Genomic DNA, 23291 nt, shown 5'->3' on the forward strand with positions numbered 1-23291 from the left:
CATTTCTCACGCACTGGCCAGTGTTTGGGGTGCTTCCTTCTCTGTCAGTTTATGTCATCTTCATGGGGCAGATGTTTATACTGTCTTCATGCTCCATATTAAGGGACAGCGGCCAAGGTGGCTAGCTAACTTGTCCGGTCACTTAGTAAATGAGGGGCAGAACTGGGATTCAAGTCTGGTAGATAATTGGACTTGTGACTTTGTGTTCTTCTGACCTTGTTAGATCATGAGTGTTATATATGGGGGGCAAACCACATGCTACCCCGTAGAGCTCACAACAGTGTTTGCAGCATCCCTTCTAAAGATTGCTTGTCTTTCAGTGTGTGCCAGGCTTAACGTGGTCATCCAGCCTTGCACCATCTGAGCCGTCATCCCTCACGACACAGCAGCGCACTCTGGTTTTGAACAGCAAGGGTTAGAATGAATGTTTTAGTGAGGTCCTTTAAGGAAGGAGTTCCATCCTCTCTTCTGGAGTTACCCGGACTTCATGGACATCTATATTTTCTCACGCAAAGGGCTAGTTCCTTAAGTACTCGGGGACAGTGCTCGCCTCTCCTAGGCGCTTTACCCATGTTTGTGCTAAGCTGATAGTTTCCGCCATGGCTTCCATTTCTCCCCGGCACTCCACTGGTTACTTCATTCTCCTTTAGATGGTTGAAAAACATCCAGGAGGCCTTTGTGCACATTGCCTTAAAATGGATTTCACCTGATGCCCCAGGTGGGATTTACGAGGACTGCTACTTCCATGTCTTTTCCTGTGACCCGTGTCAAGGCAAACCTTCCCATTCAACCAGTCTGGGGATGCTGTCTCAACCGTGTATATCGCCTTACATCTCCTTGACTTGACTCTGAGACTCTGCGCCTTTGTGTCTAAGGACTTGAGCAGTGTGATGTTTAAATGCTTTTTTACTTCGTGTCCTCATATTCCCTGCTGTGCACGGAAAGACTTTCATGGCCTCTCACCTAATTGCATTACCTCTCCTTCTAGCAGAAATAAATTTCCTGCGGAATTAACGGCCTTCTCTCAGGGTCTGAACCTCGTTGGTGGATATGTTGACTCTGACAGAGCCAAAGGTTTACCTACATACTAGCTACTCGGAGGGAGAACTGTGCAGTGGTGTGGGTCCCTGTTTGTCCCCCTTTCCTATTGAACACAATAAAGACCTTTTCTTTTCTTATCTTTTCTTGAGATAGGGCCTCACTCTGTAGCCTAAGCTGGCCTGGGATGCACGGCATATCCTTAGCTGGCCTCAGACTCAGAGTCTTCCCTTCTCAGCTTTCCAAGTGCCGGGTTATAAGCGTGAGTTACCAGTGCAATGCTCAGCGCAGTGAAGGGTCTTTTCAGTAGCAGAAATCGGTGTCTGGATTTCTTGGGTCAATCTGTTAAAGAATAGTCTGCAAAAGAGAAAAACCATATCATTGTGGCCTGCTCTTTCTTTCTTCTTTTTTAGATTAAATTTCTTTGTTTTGAATTTTATTTTTAACTGCCACACAATAACTGTGTATACTTACAGAATTCAGCGTGGTTTCCTAATATATGTATGTGGTATATAATAACCAAATAAGAGCATTTGACATGTCTATCATCTGAAATATTTATTTGTTGTAAGAACACTTCAAATCCTGTCTTCCAACTGTTTTGAAATAAGTATGCCTATAAAAAAAAAAAAAAAAAAATATATATATATATATATATATACTGTTGCTTGTAGTTGCCATTAAATTGTCATAGACAATTTAGAATTCTGCTTTAGATTAATGCCACACTTGTGAGTGTGTTGTCTCCAGACAGGGGACTCATAACTGCTGACACTCCAGGTGTGTGCCACCTTGTCTGGTTTCTTTGGTGCTACAGATGCATGGAGGCCCTGTGTGAAGCGCTCTACCAAACAGCTCTATATCCCAGCCCTCTGCATGTACAGCATCGCATTTATTTATTTACTGATTTAATGAGAGAGAGAGAGAGAGAGAGAGGAACACCATGGCACACATGTAGAGGTCAGAGGACAACTGGTGAGCCATTTCTTTCTTTCTTTTTATTATTTCTGAGAAAGGGTTTTGTTGTTAGCCCAGGCTGACTTGAACTTACGGCTTCCTCACCACAAAGCCAGGGCTTAAGCTATGATTGTTCTTAAGGAAAAAAAAAAAAAAAAAAAAAAAAAAAAAAAACCGAAAAAACAAAAAACAAACAAACAAAAAAACCACTGTCCTCATCTCTACCACTGTCTCCAGTTTCTCAAAGATTCACAGCCCCGAAATGTAATTTGATTAGGCTCAATTCTCCAAGCTCATATAAAGAGAGCCATTTAGGCACCTCTTTACCTGGCTTGAACTTTTATTCTCCCTACAGCTTTTGCCCACTAGTTTTCAGGTTCAAGATTCCTTTTGATATAATCGATCAAAGCAAACTCAAGAGCCCACATATTTGCCTGCCTGCTCTCTGTCATTGTCTCAAGTGACGGACACATCACTTTTCATCTTCTTTGAAAACTAAAAAGGAGCTATACCAAACAAATAAAAAGTAAGGAAAGGGAAAAAGAGAGCGAGAGCCAAAAACTATTGTTGTATTTGGGGAAGTGTGTGACAAGTGTTTGTTTTCTACTGTTCTGTGCCCTCAACTGAGTGGACTTATCTAAAACACAAAGCAGGAAGCAAACAGGACCACAGCAGGGACTCACGATGCAGTTAGACATAATTTTAGCCACTGCTTGACTTATTCTTAAAGACATTTTCATTATAATTATTCGTGTGTGGAGAGAGGGGGGGGTGTGGGTGGGTGAGGTGTGTGGTATGCATACTTGCTCTTGGGAGTTGTTTTTTTCCTTCCGCCCTGTTGGCTCCAGGGTAGAACTCAGGTCATCAGGCTTGTCAGCAAATGCTTCAACCCACTGAACCAACACCAGCCCTTACTTGGCCTTATCTTAGCCTTTTGAAATCAAAATTTATTTGGTGTTATTTTCCAGGAGTGTTATGAATTCTGAGTAAACTAACCCAAACTGAGTAAATTGATGAGAGACCAATATTCTTATCTTCCTGTCTCAGTCAGTGAAGTGTTGCTATATCAGAACACACAAGACTGACCAAGTTGTAAAGAAAATAAGTGTGTCATTCATATTCCTGGAAGGTAACAGGTCCAAAGTCAAGGGCTTTACTTCTGCATCAGCTTTGGGTGGAAGGGGAAAGGCAAGGAGACTGACTGACCCTGCCATCTCATATTCTTTTAGAGGCAGCACTAATGTGTCCATGACAAGAGAGTCCTCAGGACACAGATATGTGCCATCAGGCCCCACTACCTTGTGTCATTGCATGGGGCATCAAGTTTCCAACGTGTGCTCTCTAGAGTCACGTCCAAGCCATGACAGGTTTCAACTTGGTTCAGCATATTTTGGTAATGAGTGCCTGCGAATCAAATTGATTCAAAGTGCACACTGTGAGATTAACCTAGGAGACAACGTGATGGGCCTTTTGTCCACAAAATACTGGTTTAGACTGAGGTGAAAACCATTCATGTGAGAGGAGAGAAAAAGGAATCAACTATTTAAGATAATAACAGAAATAATCGTGGCTGCATCTAGATTCACTCCTTCTAATTTAACATTTGTTCTAGCTTCTTCAGTGACTGAGGTCTGTGATGTGTTGGTCACTAAATCCCTGGTTGTTTTCCATCTCTATAAGCAATGGCCTCCACTCAGAGCCTCTACCGCATTAGCCTGGAGACTGGAGAAAGGAAAGGTGTGGGAGTTTCCTGCTTTAGAGAGATCACTCTGTTTTGGTACTAATGCCCCACATCTGTACCACTCATGTATCTGGGTGTCAGGGCAGGTGACCCTTGCAGGGAGGGTCACTGTATCATCTGCATCTGAAATCCATATGCACAGCACAGTCTATACAACTTGCAGAGAGCGAGCCACTTAGGCTGTGTGGGTGTGCTCACTTTGTATCTCTGGTTTTGGTTTGTTTGGAAATTGTGTTCTGAAAGTCCCATTGTCGTCCAGAAAGACCAGATGCCAGAAGAGTGAAACTAGGTTGTTTACAAATCCTGAGGATCAGTATAGCCATGCTTGGTCATGCATGTTGTGCATGCAGTGATGTTGACGGATATCTTTAAAGAGTCATGTGTATATGCACAAATTCATCCTTATTGTCTCACGTCAAAAGTCCTTGCAGGCTCAAGTGCGGAACGCTTGTTCTCAGCTAGTGCTGTTACCTTGAGAGGTGGTGGCACCTTTAGGAGGTGGGGATCTGGCTAGAGAAACAATCATGGAGCATCCCCTTGAAAGGTATATATACCTGCCAATCTTGGTTACTGTTCTATTGCTGTGATAAGCCGCCGGGACTGATCTTACAAAAGAAGAAGTTTAATTGGGCTTATGAGTCCAGAGTGTTCGAGATTATGGTGAGGAGTGAAGTCACAGTGGCAGGTCGCTGGAGCAGCAGCTGAAAGCTCACATACCCATCCACAAGCAGGAGGCAGAGAGAGAGAGGCACACTGAGAATGGTCCCAGGCAAAGCCCACTTCCCAGTGACGCACTTTTTGAGAACATAGTCCTACTTGAAAAGACTAGAGTGAGATCCTGTTGCTAAAGGCTACTGAGGTCTATAAAGGAGAGTGTGGTGGTTTAAATGAGAATGACCCCCCCCCCCAGGCTTGTGTGTTTAAATACTTGGTTCCCAGTTGGTGGACCGGTTTGGTGAGGATTGGGAGGTGTGGCCTTGATGGAGGGGGTGTGGCCTTGTTGAAGGGGGCGTGACCTTGTTGGAGGAGGCATGGCCTCATTGGAGGAGGCGTGGCCTCATTGGAGGAGGCGTGGCCTTGTTGGAGGAGGCGTGGCCTTATTGAAGGAAGTTTAGATTAGGATGATGACTTAGCCAAACTTTTAGAAACAATATACTTTCACCTCTGGCATGTGTAAGGGTAATCTACCTGCGCTAGTGTCCACCTGCCTCCTTCGTTGTGAGTTAGACCTCAACGTCTTCTGCCTGTTCTCTCGTTCTTTCTACTCAGAGGAGGGCGAGATTTTAGAACTAACCTCATTTGTTCCCAACCCCAGCCCGCCTCCCCCCAATACATAACCATCAAGGCAAGCCACTCCAGGCAATGCTTTCCACTGCTTTCCTCCGGCCGTCCCAGTCTTCAGAAGGGAAATCCATACTATCATATACCGGAGTAGTAATGAAAATAGAAGTAGCCCATACAGGTTACCTTAACCTAGGCACCAGCTATAACACGGCTGCTTTCCTTCCTTCGGTCCTCGTAAGTAGAGAAAGTGAGGACCTGCCTAGAGGAGCGTGTAGCTTGCTCGAGACCACGAGCCAAGACATGAACCTAGTCTTGTACGGAGGAGGGAGTGATCTGAGTGCGCCTCTGTGACTGCTGCTAGGTCTTCTCCTCCCATATTTATGTTAGTTAAAAAATTTCCAATCTACGAGAAGCAGAAGGACTGGAAGAATGGACACTGATGTACTCTCGTCTACATGCATTGCTTCTTGGGATTGGACACATGGATGTCGAATATTTTACAATGCTTGGGAAGACGCTTGTCTCCTTCCAGGATCCAGGGGGAGCACAAGTCTCCGTGAGGAGCTATATATGCATATGTTTGTCCCGAATGGCTCAAGTCTTTACCTCTGGGGGTTATCGTAAGTCAGGGCTGAAGGGAAATATCTCAGACAGCAGGTAAGGCATACATTTCCTGCTGGTTTTCTTTTAAAAGCTGTACACGCACAGACACACACAAACATACAGACACACACAGACACACAGATACACATACAGGCATGCACACACAGACACACACAGACAGATACACATACACACAGACACACACAGACACAGACACACATACACACACACAGACACACATACACACACACAGACACACATACACATAGACACACACACACAGACACACAAGCACAGACACATATACACACACAGACACACAGACACACAGACAGACATGCAGACACATACACAAATACACACATACACACACACAGACACATATACACATGGACACACACACACATATATACACATGTACACAGACAGACACACAGACAGACACACACACATATACACAGTGACATACACACAGACAGACAGACACACACACATACACCCACACGCGTGCGCGTGCTATTGCTTTGTGTGCATCTGAGTGTAGTATATACACACACAGGTACAAACATTGTATCAGACATTGATTGCCTCAGATAGTCCCAATAACAATACAGCAGCTCCTGTTTATGGGAAGTTTTGCTCCAAGGTTTCAATTACCCACAACACCAGGCTGAACCATTATCAATGCCATCACAAGAAAGGTGAGGCCGTGATCTCAGCGGCTGGGAGGCAGAAGTGAAAGGAACATGTGTTTGAGGCTAGTTTGGCCTACACAGCAAGGTCCTGTCTTCAGAGTAATATTAAAAAAAAAAAAAAAAAAAAAAAGAAGAGAGAAAGAAAGTATAATCCTATAAAAACGGTTGTGTTTTGAAAGAGCATCCATGTTCACGTGTTCTGTCACGTGTTACAGTAAATGGTTCTATTTCATGCTTAGTTGTGCTGGCCAGTTTCACGCTAACTTGACACAGCTAACGTCACGTGGGAAGAGGGACCCTCGACTCAGAAAACGCTCCCCAAAGACTGGCCTGCAGTGGGGGCGTTTTCTTGATTGATGAGTGCTGTGGGAGGGCCCAGCTTGCTGTGGGTGCTGCTGCCACCATGGGGCAGCTGGTCCTGTGTTCTCTAACAAAACAGGATGAATGAGGCACGTGTGGGATGTGGCAGATAGAACTTGGGAGGCAGAGGTGGCAGATCTCTGAGTCTGAGATCAGCCTGGTGTAGAGAGAGTTCCAAGATACCCAGGGCTACACAGAGGAACACTGTCTCAAAAAACAAACAAACAAAGCAAGCAGGCTGAGGAAGCCACGAGGAGCAAGCCAGTAAGCAGTGTTCCTCCATGGCTTCTGCATCAGTTCCTGCCTCCAGGTTCCTGTCTCCAGGTTCCTGCCTCAACTTCCTTCAGTGCTAACCCGTGATGTGGAAGTGTAAGCAAAACAAGCCCTTTCCTCCACCAAGTTGCTTTCAGTCGTGGTTTCTAGCACAGCAATAGCAACTCTTAACTAAACAGTTACTGCCGACCGTTTCTTACTTAGCCCGAGCCATTAATTAAACGTTATCACTGGTATGTGTGTGTAGGGAAACACATTATTTGGGGGCTGATATCTTGTGGCTTTTGCTATCCACTAGGCTCTTGGAACGTTATCTCCCATGAAGAAATGGATCCTCCTGCAATGACAGCGCCAACAGACTGACAGTGTGTAGTGAGGGCGATGTAAGTGGCATGCGGCCTTTTAGTGTTGTGTGTAAGTATCTCACTTAGCCCTCGCATCTCCTAACTGCTGTCTGTGTGCACAGTCTCTCACGTAATCCTCACCATACCTCCGTGAAGTAGAACCCATTACCACCTCCACTTTCAGATGAGGAAACTGAAGATTAAACAACAGACTGGTGTTCACAGAATAAGGAGCATCTGGGCTGGGGCCCAGACTCAGAAGTCATACCCCAGACCTCAGAGTCCTCACTACCAAGCCACACGACCTTCCTCTACATGGGTGGGCAAGTTACTGAGCCTGGAAGTCAACATTCAGCGTGTCCTCAGGACAAATGAAAATCCTGCGCCAGAGAGTGGCTCCCTGCAGATTTCTGAGTAATTAAGTAACTTACATTGCTTTTAACATTTGTGGTTTTACTATGGTTATGAGACTGAATATAATATGCAGGGCACTGGAACAGCCCTTATCTAACAGCCACAAGCATAAGAAGATTATACATTTATATTCATGAACATTTAAAAGTATTTAATAACAGTGGAAGATGCATACTTTTTTTTTTTTAAGGAACTATATATGTTCTACTTTTGGTTAACAGCAGAGCTGCTATAGAAATGAGATGACCAGCTCTTCCAGAATATATAGCAACTGTCTGTTACTTTTACAGTGCCAGGTTTAGGAGATTTACGGTAAAGCTATGTTTCCTAGGAGGTCAGGCTTCTACAGGCAGTTTCTGGGTCAGACCAGTTTACCATCCATCGCAGTGGCTCCCGTTTTCTCCAGATGGTTATCACCAAGAGGCTCCAAAAAGGCTATTTCTCTGCTTACTCAGTCCCTCTGGTGTCTGGTGGTGTTGCCAACAGGCAAGGTTAAAATGAACTGGTCATCTCGGAGCCATGGAACCAGGACTTAAACAGGCCCCCTATTTTCGTTGTGAAAAGGGACTCGATTGGGTCCCTGTGTGCCAGAAGTGTGAAACCTGTGTCTTAGCGTGGAAGATCTTTGCTACCAAAGAGTGGTTCCGGAGAGTCAACGACATATCCCAGAGGAGGTTTCTAGTCAGCATCCTGGGGCAGCTAAATAGCCTGTATTTGTTATACTATTTCCAGAATATTCTACAGGCCACGCAGGGGAAGGACTTCGTCTACAGCAGGTCTCGGATCAAACTCAACAGTAAGGAGGGAAAGGAGGAGAAGGTTGTGAAGTCATCCTTGAACCAGATGCTGGATAAAACCGTGGATCAGAAGATGAAGGAGATTCTGTACTGGTTTGGCAGCAGCACCCACCGGACTAAGGCAAATTACACCCTCTTGCTGCTGCAGATGTGTGACTCAAAGTTGCTGCTCACTGCTGCGGATGTGATCAGGGTCCTGTTCATGAAGGAGTGGAACAGTATCTCAGGTGAGAGCAGAGGGCCCCAGAGACCTGGACGCACGTGTGTAAGGGGGAGCGGAAGGCTTGGGGGGGCAGCAGGAGGAGGTCTGCCCCGGAGTGCTGGTACGGTTGTGGGAACCTTGTCCCGACACCCAATCCTTTACCAAGGGTGGAGCTGGGACTTCATTCTAGAAAACTGTTCACTGAGAAACACAGGACGAAGGACAGAGCTTTCAACCCTGGAGACTGAACACAGATTTCTGCCTGCCTGGGAGCCATGAATGGCTGGTCCTGGGCTCTGACCCCTGCAAGCTGCTGTCTTTTCTTTCTTGTGCTAGGGTTTGACTGGGTGTAGGAGGGATGTGATGGGGGAAATCTGTGTTTTGTTTCTTTCTCAATTGTCACGGGTAGAAACCAAGCCAAACAACAGAACTTAGAACTTAGAAAAGTTTTGTCTCACTGTGTTTTTTGCTTAAGCATGAAATCAATTTTTTTTTTTTTTTTTTTTTTTTTGGTTTTTTTTCGAGACAGGGTTTCTCTGTGTAGCCTTGGCCATCCTGGACTCACTTTGTAGACCAGGCTGGCCTCGAACTCACAGTGATCCGCCTGCCTCTGCCTCCCGAGTGCTGGGATTAAAGGCGTGCACCACCACGCCCGGCTATGAAATCAATTTTTAAGAAGAGGCCGAATGTGGCTAAAAGCCCAAAATTGCCCAGGGTACTAGTTTACAAGTAGGAGTTTGCACCTCAGTCTCCAACAGGGTTCAAGAAAATACAGACTGTGGGTCTCTGCCATAGCCTGGCCCAGCAGCTGGTCTGAGATGGTGTCAAGCTGTCTGTTTCTGGCTATGCAGACAACCGTTGGACCTTGCTGGGAACCTTCCTGGTCCCAGGTGTGGACAGGAAAGTCTTGGAAGTGTCTAAGCAGCTGGATCTGGGAAGCAAAAGAAACCAGAAGAGAAGCTAGGCACACACCTTTAATCCCAGCACTCGGGGAGGAAGTGGAGGGCATCTCTGTGAGTTCGAGGCCAGCCTGGTCTACAAAGAGAGTCCAGGACAGCCAAGGCTATACAGAGAAACCTTGTCTCGAAAATCCAAAAAAAGAAAAGAAACCAGAAGAGAGACCAGAGTTGTGATTAGAAGGGACAGAGAGTGCAGAAGAGGAGGTTTAGCCAGTAGTGGAAGAAGAGTGGGAGGGGTGGTCTCTCAGGGGAATTTTAGAGTTTAAATACTTGAGGGAAGGAAATTCTTGTTCCCAAAGGATATTTGAGTTGTGGTCTACTTATTGACTAATGGAGCGCCCCCTTTTCTGTAAAAGGGTCTGCTTTTCTTGGCTGCTTAGGTACCTAAGATCTTTCTTTCTTCCTCAGTCTTCCAAGCACTGGGATTACAGGCATGTACCACCATACATGACTTCCAAAGGGATTTCAAAGCCTAGATGTCCCAGGATGCAATTAGAACCTTCCACGAGAAATCAAATGTTTAAAAGATGTATTTATTTGTATTTTGTGGTTTTGCCTTCGGGTATGTATATGCATCACGTGACAGTCTGATCCCTGTGAAGATCAAATGAAGGAGTCAGGTTCCCTGCAACTGGAGTTACAAACCGTTGGAAGGTACCACGTGGGTGGGAATCAACCCTCCGTCCTCTGAGAGAGCAACTGGGGCTCTTAGCATCTGTGCAGCTCCTCTCTTTCTATCTTTGACGTCAAGGATATAAAGGATGAGACAGTTATGGGAAAGTGAGGGAATTCAAGTGCATTAAAACTAAGTTAGGTTAATGGATGCTCCCCCAAGTTTATAATAAAGAAAGCAAAGTCTGGGAAACCTGAGCCTTGAGGTCTTGCTATCCAACATGACAGCAGAAAGCTGGCGTCTGCTCCCAGCACTTTCCACTGCACTGTGCTCTATGGCTCCATGCCACGCTGTAGGAATTGGCTGGTTACCTTGGGGTTGTATAAGCCTAGTTATAGATTGCAGCATGTTTCTTTGTAGGAGAGGCCCCACCCTCCTTCCCTCCCCCTCCCTCCCTCCCTCCCTCTCTCTCTCTCTCTCTCTCTCTCTCTCTCTCTCTCTCTCTCTCTGTCTCTGTCTCTCTGTCTGTCTAATAACCCTGGTTGTCCTGGAACTCTCTTTGTAGACCAGGCTGGCCTCAAACTCATAGAGATCCGCCTGCCTCTGTCTCCCAACTGTAGAAAGTTCTGGGACTGGAGAGACGGTTCAGAAGGTAAGGGGAAGAAGGCTCTGCCTTGTAGCTCTCTCACCCTGGGCACCAACATTTCACACAATGACAGACAGCTCGGATGACCTAGCCTGGGTATATTGTAGGCTGCGCCATGCTGGTTTATGTAAGTACACTGTCTCTCTGCTCCATTTTCCTCTACACAGCTCCTCCAAGAGCAAACTTGTCTGGTTTTTGTTCTTTAGGCCTCTGTCAAGACGCCAAAGATGTAATGTTTTTCCCTGAGAAAAGCTACGACCCCATATCTGACACCTCATATGTCCACTGGAGAGCTAGACCCAGACCCGTGTCCTTCCCAATGTCCAGAGCGTCAGCCAATAGAGTCAGGTCTGAAAATGTGAGCAGAGAAGGAACTGCTACTGGTAAGTCAGGCTCTACCAAGAAACTGGACACAACCCTACAGCTTTTTTTTTTTTTTTTTAAACTCTTGGTGGGTCTTTTGTGACTTGATGGCATCCTATGTCAATAGTCTGATTTAAGGTTCTTTTATTTATTTTTTCTTTTCTTCTTTTTTTTTTTTTTACTTTTTAATGGTTATGGGGTAGTAAAGCATTTTGTTGTTCCTTTTTGAACCCGTTTTATATGTTTCCCAGCTGGCCTAGACCTCGTGGTACTCCTTGACTCACCCTCTTATCACCATTAAAGGCATGTGCCACCATGACATTATTTTTACTTATGATGGCTTTTTCAGGATGTGACCTTACAGGAAGTGGAAGAGTTTCTATAGATGAAGCTGGGAAACCTCAGTTGGAGTTGGAGGCATGGAAAGCCCAGAGAAGCTGGGGACAGCAAATGTTTAAAAACTAACCTTCATTTAGCATTATGTGTTGGGCTCTTGGATTTTTTTTTTTTCCTTCATTTAATTCTCAAAGCTGTTAAGGGGAGAAGGATTAAAAACTGGCCAGGATCACCACTAGTGGTCTTGCTGTCCCCTCCATGCGTCTCTAAGGCACTCCTGAAAACCGAGATCGGAAATTGACTTCCTTAGAGAGTCCCTTGAGTTTCCCCCCTCTCCTAGGCCAGCTGTCTCCTGAGCTCTGGCGTGGTGCATGCTGGCCCTCTAGAGTTCAGTCGAGTGATTGTTTCTGAAGCACTGGATCCAGTTTTGTGAGGGAAAGTAATATAGTGTGTGAAAGAAAGAAAGAAAGAAAGAAGAAAGGAAGGACATGATTGTTCCTAGGGCAGAACATAGCCAGAAGCAGGAACATCTGGGAGACTCCACAATGACCTGGGTCATGTGAGGAGAGGGGGGAGAGGAACTACTGACAAAGAAGGGAGGCCTGCGACAAGAGACTGGCATCGTTTTTATAGGGGTCAGAAGCGCTGGGGGAGGGGAAAGGGAAGCCCAGCTGGACACTTGGGCTGGAAAGATCAGAGTCAGAGGCAGGGTATGCCATCCTGGAAGGCCTTGTAACAGGTAGACGGAGGCATGCTGGGAGAAACTTGGTGGCCAAAGTCTGCTTTGCTATGTTAATGAACACCTCAGTTAACCATCCGTCCCAGGTTTGAGACCTACCAGTGGAGAATGTGGCTCCCCACCTGAAGTCCTTCCCAACAAGCACTCATGGGTCACTCTTCCAAGGTAGCCTGGGATTTGCTATGTAGCTGACTCTGGGCTTAAACTTGTCGTTCTTGCCTGAGCCTCTCAAGTGGTGGAGTTCCAGGCATGCAACACCACACCCAGCTAGGGGTGCATTCTGTGAACTGCGTTGTCAGTTAATCCTGCCATGCGTAAACATCATAAAGTATACTTACATAAACCGGGATGGCACAGCCTACAATATACCCAGGCTAGGTCATCTGAGCTGTCTGTCATTGTGTGAAATGTTGGTGCCATTCATGGCAGTCCATTAAGTAAGCACGAGAAACACAAAATACCTTTTCAATGAAAAATTCCAATTTTAAAGGTACATAGAAGAGCATAATAGCTAGTCACATGACCACCATATAGCTTCAACAATGGTCAGTGTTTTAGCAGTCTTAGTAATTTTGCAAAGCTGGTGATTGAACCTAGGGCCTCATACTTGCTAATAGTGTGTGTGTGTGTGTGTGTGTGTGTGTGTGTGTGTGTGTGTGTGTGTGTGTGTTTTGTAGCTACTGGATGAGTGAATGTGGAGGCCAGAGGTCTTTTTTGTTTGTTTCTTTGAGACAGGGCTACTCTGTGTAGCCTTGGCTGTCCTGGACTCCCTTTGTAGACCAGACTGGCCTAGAACTCACGGAGATTCACCTGCCTCTGCCTCCCAGAGTGCTAGGATTACAGGTGTGCACCACCGTGTCTGGCTAGGTGTTCTCCCTAATTGATTTCTTGAGGCAGGGTCTCTCTTTGAAGTGGGAGCTCACTGATAGCTAGACTGTGAGCCCCAGGGATCCTTCTGTTCCTGTGCCCCCAGTGCTGGGGTTACTGGTGTGTATACCACTGCACCTGGCTTTTAAGTTGGTACTTGGGATCAAGTCTTAGGTCTTTATGTTTGCGCAGTAAGCATTTTCTCCCTAGCCCTTCCTGGAGCATTTTAGAGGAAATCCAGGATACGATGCCATTTCGGTCTTTGCTACTGTAAGTATCTTCAGCTGAAAAGCACCCATAGGTTTGAATCAGGATGTTCAGCTTCAAGTGAGAAAGAGATTGATTAGAATAGTCAGTGGCCTGGGTTTAGACATAGAGATTAATCTAGGGGTGAGGTTTGCAGTGGAATTTTTCGGTGTCTAGACTTTCCACAGACTTGACTCAACCATTTACTGTTCTCTGGCTTTGCTCTAGAGGAAAAAGGGAAGAGTTCTCTCCAGTGTATCTCTGACATGAATAAACAGTTATCTGGAAAAGCGGGCATTTCCAGGCTGGGAGATGATCCTTGCAACCTGCTGCTGAGCCTGGATCACGTCCGACTCCTGTCTTCTGGGTTCAGCAAACATCGGGACTTTATACGTGACCTGCCCCTTCACCTCTCCAAGTACATTCTAAGTATGCTGGGTAGATGAGGGGGTTTCTCAGAGACTTGCCACCTAGGCCTTGCTCTGGGGGTTTCTGGGGTCCACCTTCTTTCTTTTCCTCTCAGGAATGCTGGATAAGACCAGTCTGAACAAGTGTTACTTGGTGAGCCAGCACTGGGCCGCTCTGACCCTGCAGGTCAAGGTGGATCTATCCATGCAACCCTTCATTCAGAACCAGATTTCTGTCCTGCAGGTACTTTGGGTCTGACAGGGGTGTGTCTGGAGACCAGCTTTGTTCTCATTTCTAAGGTTGAACCTTTGTGTCTCCCTGGCAGACTGAAAAAAAAAAAAAAGCTTCTTATTCACATTTGCAGCCATTCTCCTGTGCTCTGGCCTCCCTAATGGTCAGCATCTGTTCTTCCATTGTCATTTGTACCCAGCAGGGACAAATACAGAACCCTTTCAGGTAGGCCAGTAAGATGGCTCCACAGGTGCAGTTGCCTGCTACCGAGCCTGATGACCCGAGTTCAATCTCTTGAACCCACGCGATGCAGGGAGAAAACAAATTTCTGCAGGTTGTCCTCTGACCACACGTGTGCTGGGGCACATGTGCCCACTCCCCGTTCATACATACACACAAAATAAAATAACACAGGGCTTTCTTTCCTGACCCTCAGAGGGCTGGGGCTCCAGCCCCAATGATGTAGCACTTGCCCAGTATGCACAAAGCCCTGGCAAGTTTACGTTGTGAGATGCTGGGCTTTAACTAACGAGTGCATCGCAGTAGACAGAACACAGTCCTGTGCGTTTGGAAGAATACAACCTACTGCCATTATCTATTGTGAATTTACCATAAGAGAGAACTCTCTTGAATTACCGTGGCCAGAACCGCAAGATCCCAAGCCAAACCAAACTCAGGCAGAAGATTCTCTCTCCTCAGAAGGAGCTAATCAAGGTGGCTGCCACAACCAGAAAGCCACCGACCGGACTTCCGAGCCAGCTTCGAGCGACCCACCTATTTACAAAGGCCAAATGCACTGGGGTTAGGTTACTAGGAAGCTTTCTCCCACAGTTAGTATCTGGTGTTTCTACCTAGCTCTGAGCCGTGCAGGCCAGGCAGTGACAAAGGGAGAGAAGCAAGGACAGTGGGGGCGGGGGGGGGGGGGGGGGACGGCCGCTGTTGGGAGTTGTTCCCCTCACATACTGGCCTCCTTCCCGGCATTTGGCATCCATTATCCTTCTTTGTTTGTCCACACACGATCTTGGTGTAACTGACCAGGCCCGGGCCTTCCTGGCTTGAGCATCTTCAGATTTCATCAAGAACTAGTTTCCCCTTTCCCCCTGGAGAGTAGAGACGAAGAGGAATCATTTCTTTTGTGTGTGTGTGTCCATGTGTGTATTTGACTGTGCGTGTCTGTATATGTCTATGTGTGTGTGTACATGTCTGTGCATGTGCTTACATGTGATATATATATACAGATCTATCTATCTATCTATCTATCTATCTATCTATCTATCTATCTATCTACATATTTAAGGCTGGGATTGTACCTCAGTAGAAGAGTGCTTAGTTTGGCCCCTAGGGACACAAAATAGCTTTCTTGAGATGATAGATAACAGGTATATATTTATCATGTAGAATATGATGTTTTGAAGTGTATGTACTTTATAGAATGGGTGAAATGTCACTAATGAACGCATCACTTCACACCATAGAGAGAGCGCTTAGCTTTGTATTTTCAAGAATACAACATTTTGCCGTTAGTGTGAGCTTACCCATGCAATGGATAGCTTGAACCTCCTCCTGTCCCGCTCGTATTGTGTGTCCGTTGACCATAGCCCCTGCCCCTCCTCCCCTAGAACCACCTTGGTCTCTGGTGATCGTTATTCTCTCTACTTTCTAATCTCACCACCTTTTGTTAGATTCCACACAAGTGCGATTATGTATCTGTCTCTATGTACCTGGCTTATTTCAATGAACACAATGCCCTCGACTTTCATACACATTGTTTCAAATAGCAGTTATCTCCTTCATTTTAATGGCTTGTTGTATTCCATTGTGTGAGCATGCGTGTGTGTTTGTGTGTGTGTGTGTACATCTTTAATGGATATTTACCTTAGTTTTTAATTTTAGCTATTGTGAATAGTGTGATGATGTACACAAGAGTACAGATGTCCAAGTGTCTTTGTTTCCTTTTTTTTTTAACTGCACAGGGGTCCTACACGAGGGGAATAGATCCCAATTATGCCAACAAAGTCTCTATCCCAGTCCCTAAAATAGCAGATGATGGGAAGCGGTCGCGGTCAAAAAATCAGAAGTGGAAACTGAGAACCAAGGTAGGTCTCAGTGACATCTCAGGGAAGTAGCTCCAAGTGTCATGTTCCTGTTGGCCACTGAAGCTTGACATCCACAAGCAAGATCACTGGCTTCCGGGAGGTACCACCCCCTGAGGAGACCAAAGTTCTTCTGTGTTGCTACCCACATATAAGTCACCCTTCTACCCAAGCCTTGATGTCATCGTCTGTTGGAGGAGTGGGAGTCATTGGATTGTCCTCTCAATGGTCTATGTCAATGGCATTAAGTTATCTGGTGGAGATTGCAGAGGCTGCGAGTGGGGTCAGCCAGGCCCCAGATTCCCCTTTGTCCTAGGAGTCCACATGTTAAACACACACATCAATATGCACACACATGCACCAAGCACATGTGCATCCATACATCCACACATTCACACACACATGTACACACACATAAACGTATACACATGGGCACATGTACACGGACACGTCTTTTCTAAGTTTGTTTCTCTTTTAAGTCTAAAAGCTTCATGGCCCCTGAGATAAGGCAGGTTTGCAGATTGTTCGGAGGTGAGCATCTCTGTGTGGCTAAAGATTTAGAAGAGTTGAACGGAGGGATGAAGGCATCTGAGGAAGAGACTTCCAAGGGTGATGCTCTCAGGCCTGTCTGATGCAAACACGATGTTGTAGGCTGCTCTCAGGACAGTCTCGCTCTTTCTTTCCCACCTGTCTCGTGTGGCTGCTTTCCAGCATTTTGAGCTCTGGGTTGAGGAGGGGAAGTGGAGGTTCAGTTCAGTCGTCTATGCCAGAAATTTTCATGCCTGGCAGGCTGGAGCCATTCAGAAATTGAAAGGAGGAATAAAGAGTGGGGAGAAGGAAAGCATTCCTATAGAGATTGGATATAACTTATTTCCCCTCTCTGAGTCTCAGATCTGCCACCTGTAACGTGATGCAAGTACTGTGTGGGCAGGTGGTCTACTTTGTGAGTCAGCTGCAAGGACAATGGAGGTCAAGTGTACATGAGCAATGCCCTCAAATGCGCAGAGTGCAGCATAAGTTTCCCACGTGGCTACGATCTGGCGTGTTCTGTGCTATTGGGTACCTGAGCTATAAATACAGAATCCTGACTTTGTGAGACGGTTGGCCAATGGCAGCTGTGATTTGAGCTTGCTCACGTGAGCATGCCTGGGTGAGCTTGCCCACGTGACCATGCGCATGTTGGCATGGTCACGTGAGCTTGCCTATGTGAACTCATTTTCAGCAAAGTTGTGTTCCAGACAACACTTGGAATTCAGCCACAAAAGGGTATTGGACCAAACTGTAGAAAAGTCAGAGGTGAAACATGAATTGGTGCCTTCATCTTAGTGTTTTCTAGTGCACAGCTAATTTAAGTGTTTGCTTATGGGCCTCTCCCCATCAACCCCAAAGAGCAGCTACATCCTTGAAGGGAAGAGTCGCCTGGAGATTGGGGATGGGGGAGGGGAGAGTGCATCTTGGACTCTGGGGAAAGTCCGTGCCGACTTTGACTCCAGCTGTCTCTTCTTTAGAATGAATACAACTTGTTTACCGCGTACCAGAACCAGGAAACTCATCTGGTGCAGATGGAGGAGAGGAATGTTTTCTGTGGCACTTACAACATCCGCATTCTGTCTGACACGTAAGTACTGGTGTGAGAGGTCAGACGCCAAGGACCTGGGAAGCACTTCAGCAGGCCCCTTGGACTTCTCTAGATCTTTCACTGACTTTGGAGGCAGGGCTCCCCACCTTAGGCTCCAGGTCAGAACTGGCAGAGAAACCTGCTGGAACAACAGATGTCTCAGCTGCACCATTCTCTGCAGCAAGGGACACCTTTCCCTAGTTCGGGATATTCTGACCAACAGAAATCTGTGCGGGTTACATGCATGCCATCTTTGGTTCTTTGAAATTTCACTATTGTCTTATTCCAACTTGAGAACCAATACATGGCGACTGGGAGAAAAGCCCTGCAGATAGTTCCCAGTCAGCATACAGAGAAATACACTTGTGTGACTGTGTGTCACTGGGAGTCAGCCGCCACTCATATTTGTGCTAGTTACGGTTACTACTGCTGTGGTGAAACACCACGACCAAAAGCACCTTGGGGGAGGAAACGGTTTATTCAGCTTACATATCTTGAATCACAGTCCATTGAGGGAAGCCAAGGCAGGAACTCAGACTGGGCAGGAACCTGGAGGCAGGAGCTGACGCAGAGGCCATGGAGGAATGCTGCTTACTGGCTTGCTCCTCATGGCTGCTTAGCCTGCTTGTTTATAGAACCCAGAATCAGCAGTCCAGAGGTGTCCCCACCCACAATGGATTGGGCATTTTTATTTCAATCACTAATTAAGAAAATGCCCTATAGGCTTGCCTACAGCCATTATCTTATGGAGGCAATTTCAACTGAGGTTCCCTCCTCTTAGATGACTCCAGCTTATGTCAACTTGACATAAACCTAGCCACTACACTATTGAACTCTAGAAAAAAAAAAATCATGTTTTTGAACACATAGCACTATTTTAAATATAAAAATGCATTTATAATAATTGTACCACATGACATCATTTGCATATGCCACAAAAGTCCTGCCGCCTTCCCCTTTAAGGCTGGGATGGAACATGGGGCCTCACACATGCTAGGCCGTATGCACCTGCCACTGAGTCAGCACCTGGCTGCACTATCCCAGCCTTAAGGAAGCATTTTAATAGTTTTTTTTTTGTTTTGTTTTGTTTTTTTTTGTTTTTTTTTTTTTGCCATGGTTTTATAGAGGCTGACTGTATTTTATTTTTGGTCTGCATGGGGATGGGTTGACAACTTGTTTGGTCCCAGCTGCTTTTTCGATGGAGGAGGAGGTGTTGCACTATAGGCATTACACAAGAAATCAGATTAAAAACCAAGGTTTTTCTCCTTTTCCAAGTGATTTTTTTTGCCTTTCTGTTTTGCTGGAGCATCGCTTCCTTACTCTGCAAGCCATGGTGTACTTAATAACAGTGTCCTCTTTCACAATTAAAGATGGCTCTATTTGGACAAATTATTTGGCCACCCTGTTCCTATGATACCTAAATCTGTAATAGTTTTCCGATTGGGAAATCGGTCCATCTCACCTGTCAGTGGTGGACTGGTTATAAAGCTCAAAATGAACAAGGGCATACCACATTCTTCTTCATTGTCAGCAGTGGTACCAACGAGCACAGAACTGTCACTCAGTCTGCCCGAGCAGGATTTAGCATACATAAGCAGATTTATAAGTTTATTTACCCATGCCTTCAGAGGTTACTCTCTTGCTATAGACTTTTGCGATATGAGGTAGGGCTCATTTGAAAAGTCCCAGATTTCCCATCATCCCACTGCTGTAGGCAGAAGTCAGGTGCTGTGTTAGCCCAGGAAGGACACTAACTCCTCGTCCCTTTAATCCATCCCCGCCACATGCTGAAACCCAGGTGGGACCAAAACAGAATCATCCACTACGGTGGAGGAGATCTGGTAGCTGTGTCATTCAACCGGAAGATCCACCTCCTGGACATCATGCAGGTCAAGGAGATGCCCACCGAATTGCGAGGCCATGCTGGCAGTGTCAGGGCTCTCTTCCTGTCCGAGGATGATAACATTCTCATAAGTGGAAGCTACGACCTGAGCATCAGGTGAGAGGTACAGGTCATGGTCGCTGTCCGCCCAGGGCCAGTGAAAACTAGGTAGTCTTTGGGAGAAGGAAGCATGGTTCGTGCTTTCCATTTTGTGTTTATTTATAGGCTATCCTGAATTATTATTGCGTCTAGAATATCTATAAAAGTAGATTATTTTTTGCAAGATAAAAGCCACGGTATTATTTACTGTTTGAAATAGATTTGTAAGTTATCAGATGTTGGCATTGAAAATCAGAAATTTTCTTTTTCTAAAAACATATTCTTTTTTTTTTTTTTTTAAGATTTATTTATTTATTATGTATACTGTGTCCAGCTTGCATGTACACCTGCAGGCCAGAAGAGGGCACTAGATCTCATTATAGATGGTTGTGAACCGCCATGTGGTTGCTGGGAATTGAACTCAGGACTTTCGGAAGAGCAGTCGATGCCCTTAACCTCTGAGCCATCTCTCCAGCCCCCTAAAAACATATTCTTTTTTTTTTTTTTTTTTTTTTTTTTTTTTTTTTTTTTGGTTTTTCGAGACAGGGTTTCTCTGTGTAGCCTTGGCCATCCTGGACTCACTTTGTAGACCAGGCTGGCCTCGAACTCACAGTGATCCGCCTGCCTCTGCCTCCCGAGTGCTGGGATTAAAGGCGTGCGCCACCACGCCTGGCCTAAAAACATATTCTTAAATAAAGATGTAATTTATATATTTTTGAAAAAAAATTCCTTCAAGGGAAATTAGTTTTCTCATGGGTGCAAATTATAACGTAGAGGCGAGGCAAAATCATATTTATATTGTATATTTGTATATTTTAGTTTTAGAGATTTATTTCATAAAAATTAAAAAAAATTGTGTGTGTGTGTGTGTGTGTGTGTGTGTGTGTGCACCTGTGGGTGGGTATATGGAAATGAGTACCTTTGCTCTTGGAGCTAGAGAGGAAGTTGGATGCCCTGGAGCTACAGCTATAGACTGCTGTGAGCTGTCTGGTGTGGGTTCAGGGAACCCAACTCTGATGCCTGAGCCTTCCCTTCAGCCCCTCTTGTCAAAGAATGTAATAAATGTGGCCACTGCTCACTCAGACTGGGAAAGAGCCCTTCCCTGACCTCTGAGTGATTTCATCTTCCTTCTTGTTTCTTTTCTCCAGACAGGGTAATGTGGCCCAAGGCTTTATAGAGATTATTGTCTTGTATTTCTTTTAGAGTTTGCCTCTTGATTATATATTTTCAGAAATATTAACTATTTACTTATACTCATCTTAAGACAAAATAGATGAATTGTACTTTGGAAATGCATGATTTTTGGCCTGGATTCAGTTTCAGATTGACGATAGGATGAGCACAGCAGTCACAGCTTGCTTGTGCGCAGTCAACAGTGTGTTCCGGGTCAATGTCTGCAGATGAGAATTTGTGTTATAGCTGGTGTTTAGTTCTAGAGTGCTGCCACACCATCTTGGCTACGTCACCTGATGCCTGTGTGCATGAGTTTTGGATTGTGGGTTTGTTTGTTTGTTTGTTTGTTTTAAGTGCCTAGCTATGTAGCTCAGGCTAGACTCAAACTCATGGCAACCTCCTGCCTTAGCTTCTGGAATGCTGGGGTTACAGGTGTCCAACATCATGTCTGGCTTTGTGGTGTCTTTTTATTTTTTTTCTTGCCTTTCACTTTCAGGTCTTCAGTCCACCTAAAATTCATTTTTTTTTTTTTTGTTTTGTTATGACTGCCTCTTGTTTTAAGAGGTTCTTCATTTGTGTCCCCAACTGTCTTAGCATCATTCATGAAAAATAAATAAATAAATAAAATAAAAAGGCCTTCTTCCACTAGTCTACATGGCTAGCTGTGCCCTATGACCACTCTCTTCTCTATCTTGCCATTTTATAGGCTCTCTGTTCTATTTCATTTTTCTGTCTGGCTGTCCTTGCTCAACGATGTCTTAATTACTTTTGTTTTTAAATCTCTGTATGTGGCAGGACAAGTCCTTTATCTCAATCATATTGCAGCTATTCTCTGACGTTTGTTTGTTTGGGTTTGTTTTCCTGTTTTCGGATATTAGAGAAAGGGAAGCGTACTGCTTGGACACCACAGTTCACACCACACGACCACGGTCTGTTTTCATTCATCTATTAGTTTAGCCTATTTTATCTCTATCTCCCCTCCTACACCGCAGGGTACTTGCTACCTAACCTCTGCCCCTAGCCCTGGAGCTGGGGATTGAACCTAGGACTTCACAAATGCTAGACACTGAGCTATAGCTATGGGCCCCGCCTAATCTTTCCCAATAGTGTGCCAAGACCCACTATTTCTCCTGTACAGGTCTGCTCCTTTAGCATAGCAAGAGGCATGGCTGCTCGTTCCAAGCTCCCTGTCTTTCCTGTTCAACTTGTTGCTGATATGGGGACAGGCTTCTGTAAGGTCAGGCTGACCATAAGCTATGTTTATGTTTAATGAGTTTGTTATTCTTGGCGTATCCCATGGCCTCACTCATTTGTGGCCTGGCTGGAAGTTCCCCCAAAACATAACCACAGCCAGCACCAGCTGCCCAGCCTCACATTCAAGGTTAGTGAGAACTGATTTGCAAAAAGAACTTGAGTCAGGACTGATCATTCTGTTCCAACTGTTCATCACCCCCCGGTCCCCCACCCCTCCGCCCTGTGTGAGATAATTGCTTGTTTGTTTGTTTGTTTGTTTTCCCTTTATAAACTGCCTTCTAAGAAAGCTGGCGGGGGCAGGGGGGGGGGTGGTCACAGTTCAGCTGAACTGTGTCCCTGATCATGGTCAGTTTTGGGGTGTGTGTTCAATAAACCATCAATATCTGACTGAGATAGGTGTCTGAGTGGTTTGTGAGGCGTCCCCTGGACCTCAACATTTGGGGGTGGCAGGGGGAGGGGAGGGGAGGACAGTGGAACAGGGTCGTCACCTTTGACTTAAGTTAGTTTTGTTAACTAGAAAAAGTAGTTCTAGCTGACCTTTAATTTGATTGGTCCCAAGGGGAGTTTATGGTTAGGGCCAGCTGTGCTTGCCGTTGGGGAATTTCGAGGAGTAGCCAAGCACTAGCATATGCTGAATATGTAGATGGTTTTTGGTCAACCTGACCTTGCACAGAGAGTTTTTTCCTATATGAGCAACAAGCTGAGATGATGTGGCTGGTAGGCCTGAAATAAAAATGGCCATAGTAATGCTATCCAAAAGGAGACAGCCTCAACATATGTGTCCACCTCTTTCTCTTTCTTTTCTTTTCTTTCTTTCTTTCTTTCTTTCTTTCTTTCTTTCTTTCTTTCTTTCTTTCTTTCTTTCTTTCTTTCTTTCTTGAGATAAGAGTGTGTCAACGGTCTAGACCTCACCTCACAGGCTAGGCTGACTGGCTGGTAAGCCCCATGGATCTGCCTCCTCCTCAGCACTCACACTACATGCATAGGTTGCCATGCTGGCCTTTTTATTATGTAGGTCTTTGGGGGGGGGGCGTGTCAGACTCAGGCCTTTGTCTT

The 23291-nt window shown here is 45.5% G+C and overlaps 1 protein-coding gene across 1 annotated transcript in view; it reads left to right on the forward strand.

Moving 5' to 3' along the window:
* Positions 1-8055: 8055 nt before the first annotated feature.
* Positions 8056-23291, forward strand: part of Fbxw10b (F-box and WD repeat domain containing 10B) — a 35373-nt gene continuing 20137 nt past the window's right edge. Inside the window, exons 1-7 of the mRNA XM_051168361.1 lie at positions 8056-8733; positions 11133-11309; positions 13706-13906; positions 14001-14128; positions 16090-16212; positions 17718-17827; positions 19626-19826. Of these exons, the coding sequence (XP_051024318.1) occupies positions 8229-8733; positions 11133-11309; positions 13706-13906; positions 14001-14128; positions 16090-16212; positions 17718-17827; positions 19626-19826 (1445 nt within the window). The 5' untranslated portion in view covers positions 8056-8228. The remainder of the gene's footprint in view (positions 8734-11132; positions 11310-13705; positions 13907-14000; positions 14129-16089; positions 16213-17717; positions 17828-19625; positions 19827-23291) is intronic.

This window comes from Acomys russatus, chromosome 25 (assembly GCF_903995435.1).
Source record: "Acomys russatus chromosome 25, mAcoRus1.1, whole genome shotgun sequence".
Taxonomy (NCBI): Eukaryota; Metazoa; Chordata; class Mammalia; order Rodentia; family Muridae; genus Acomys; species Acomys russatus.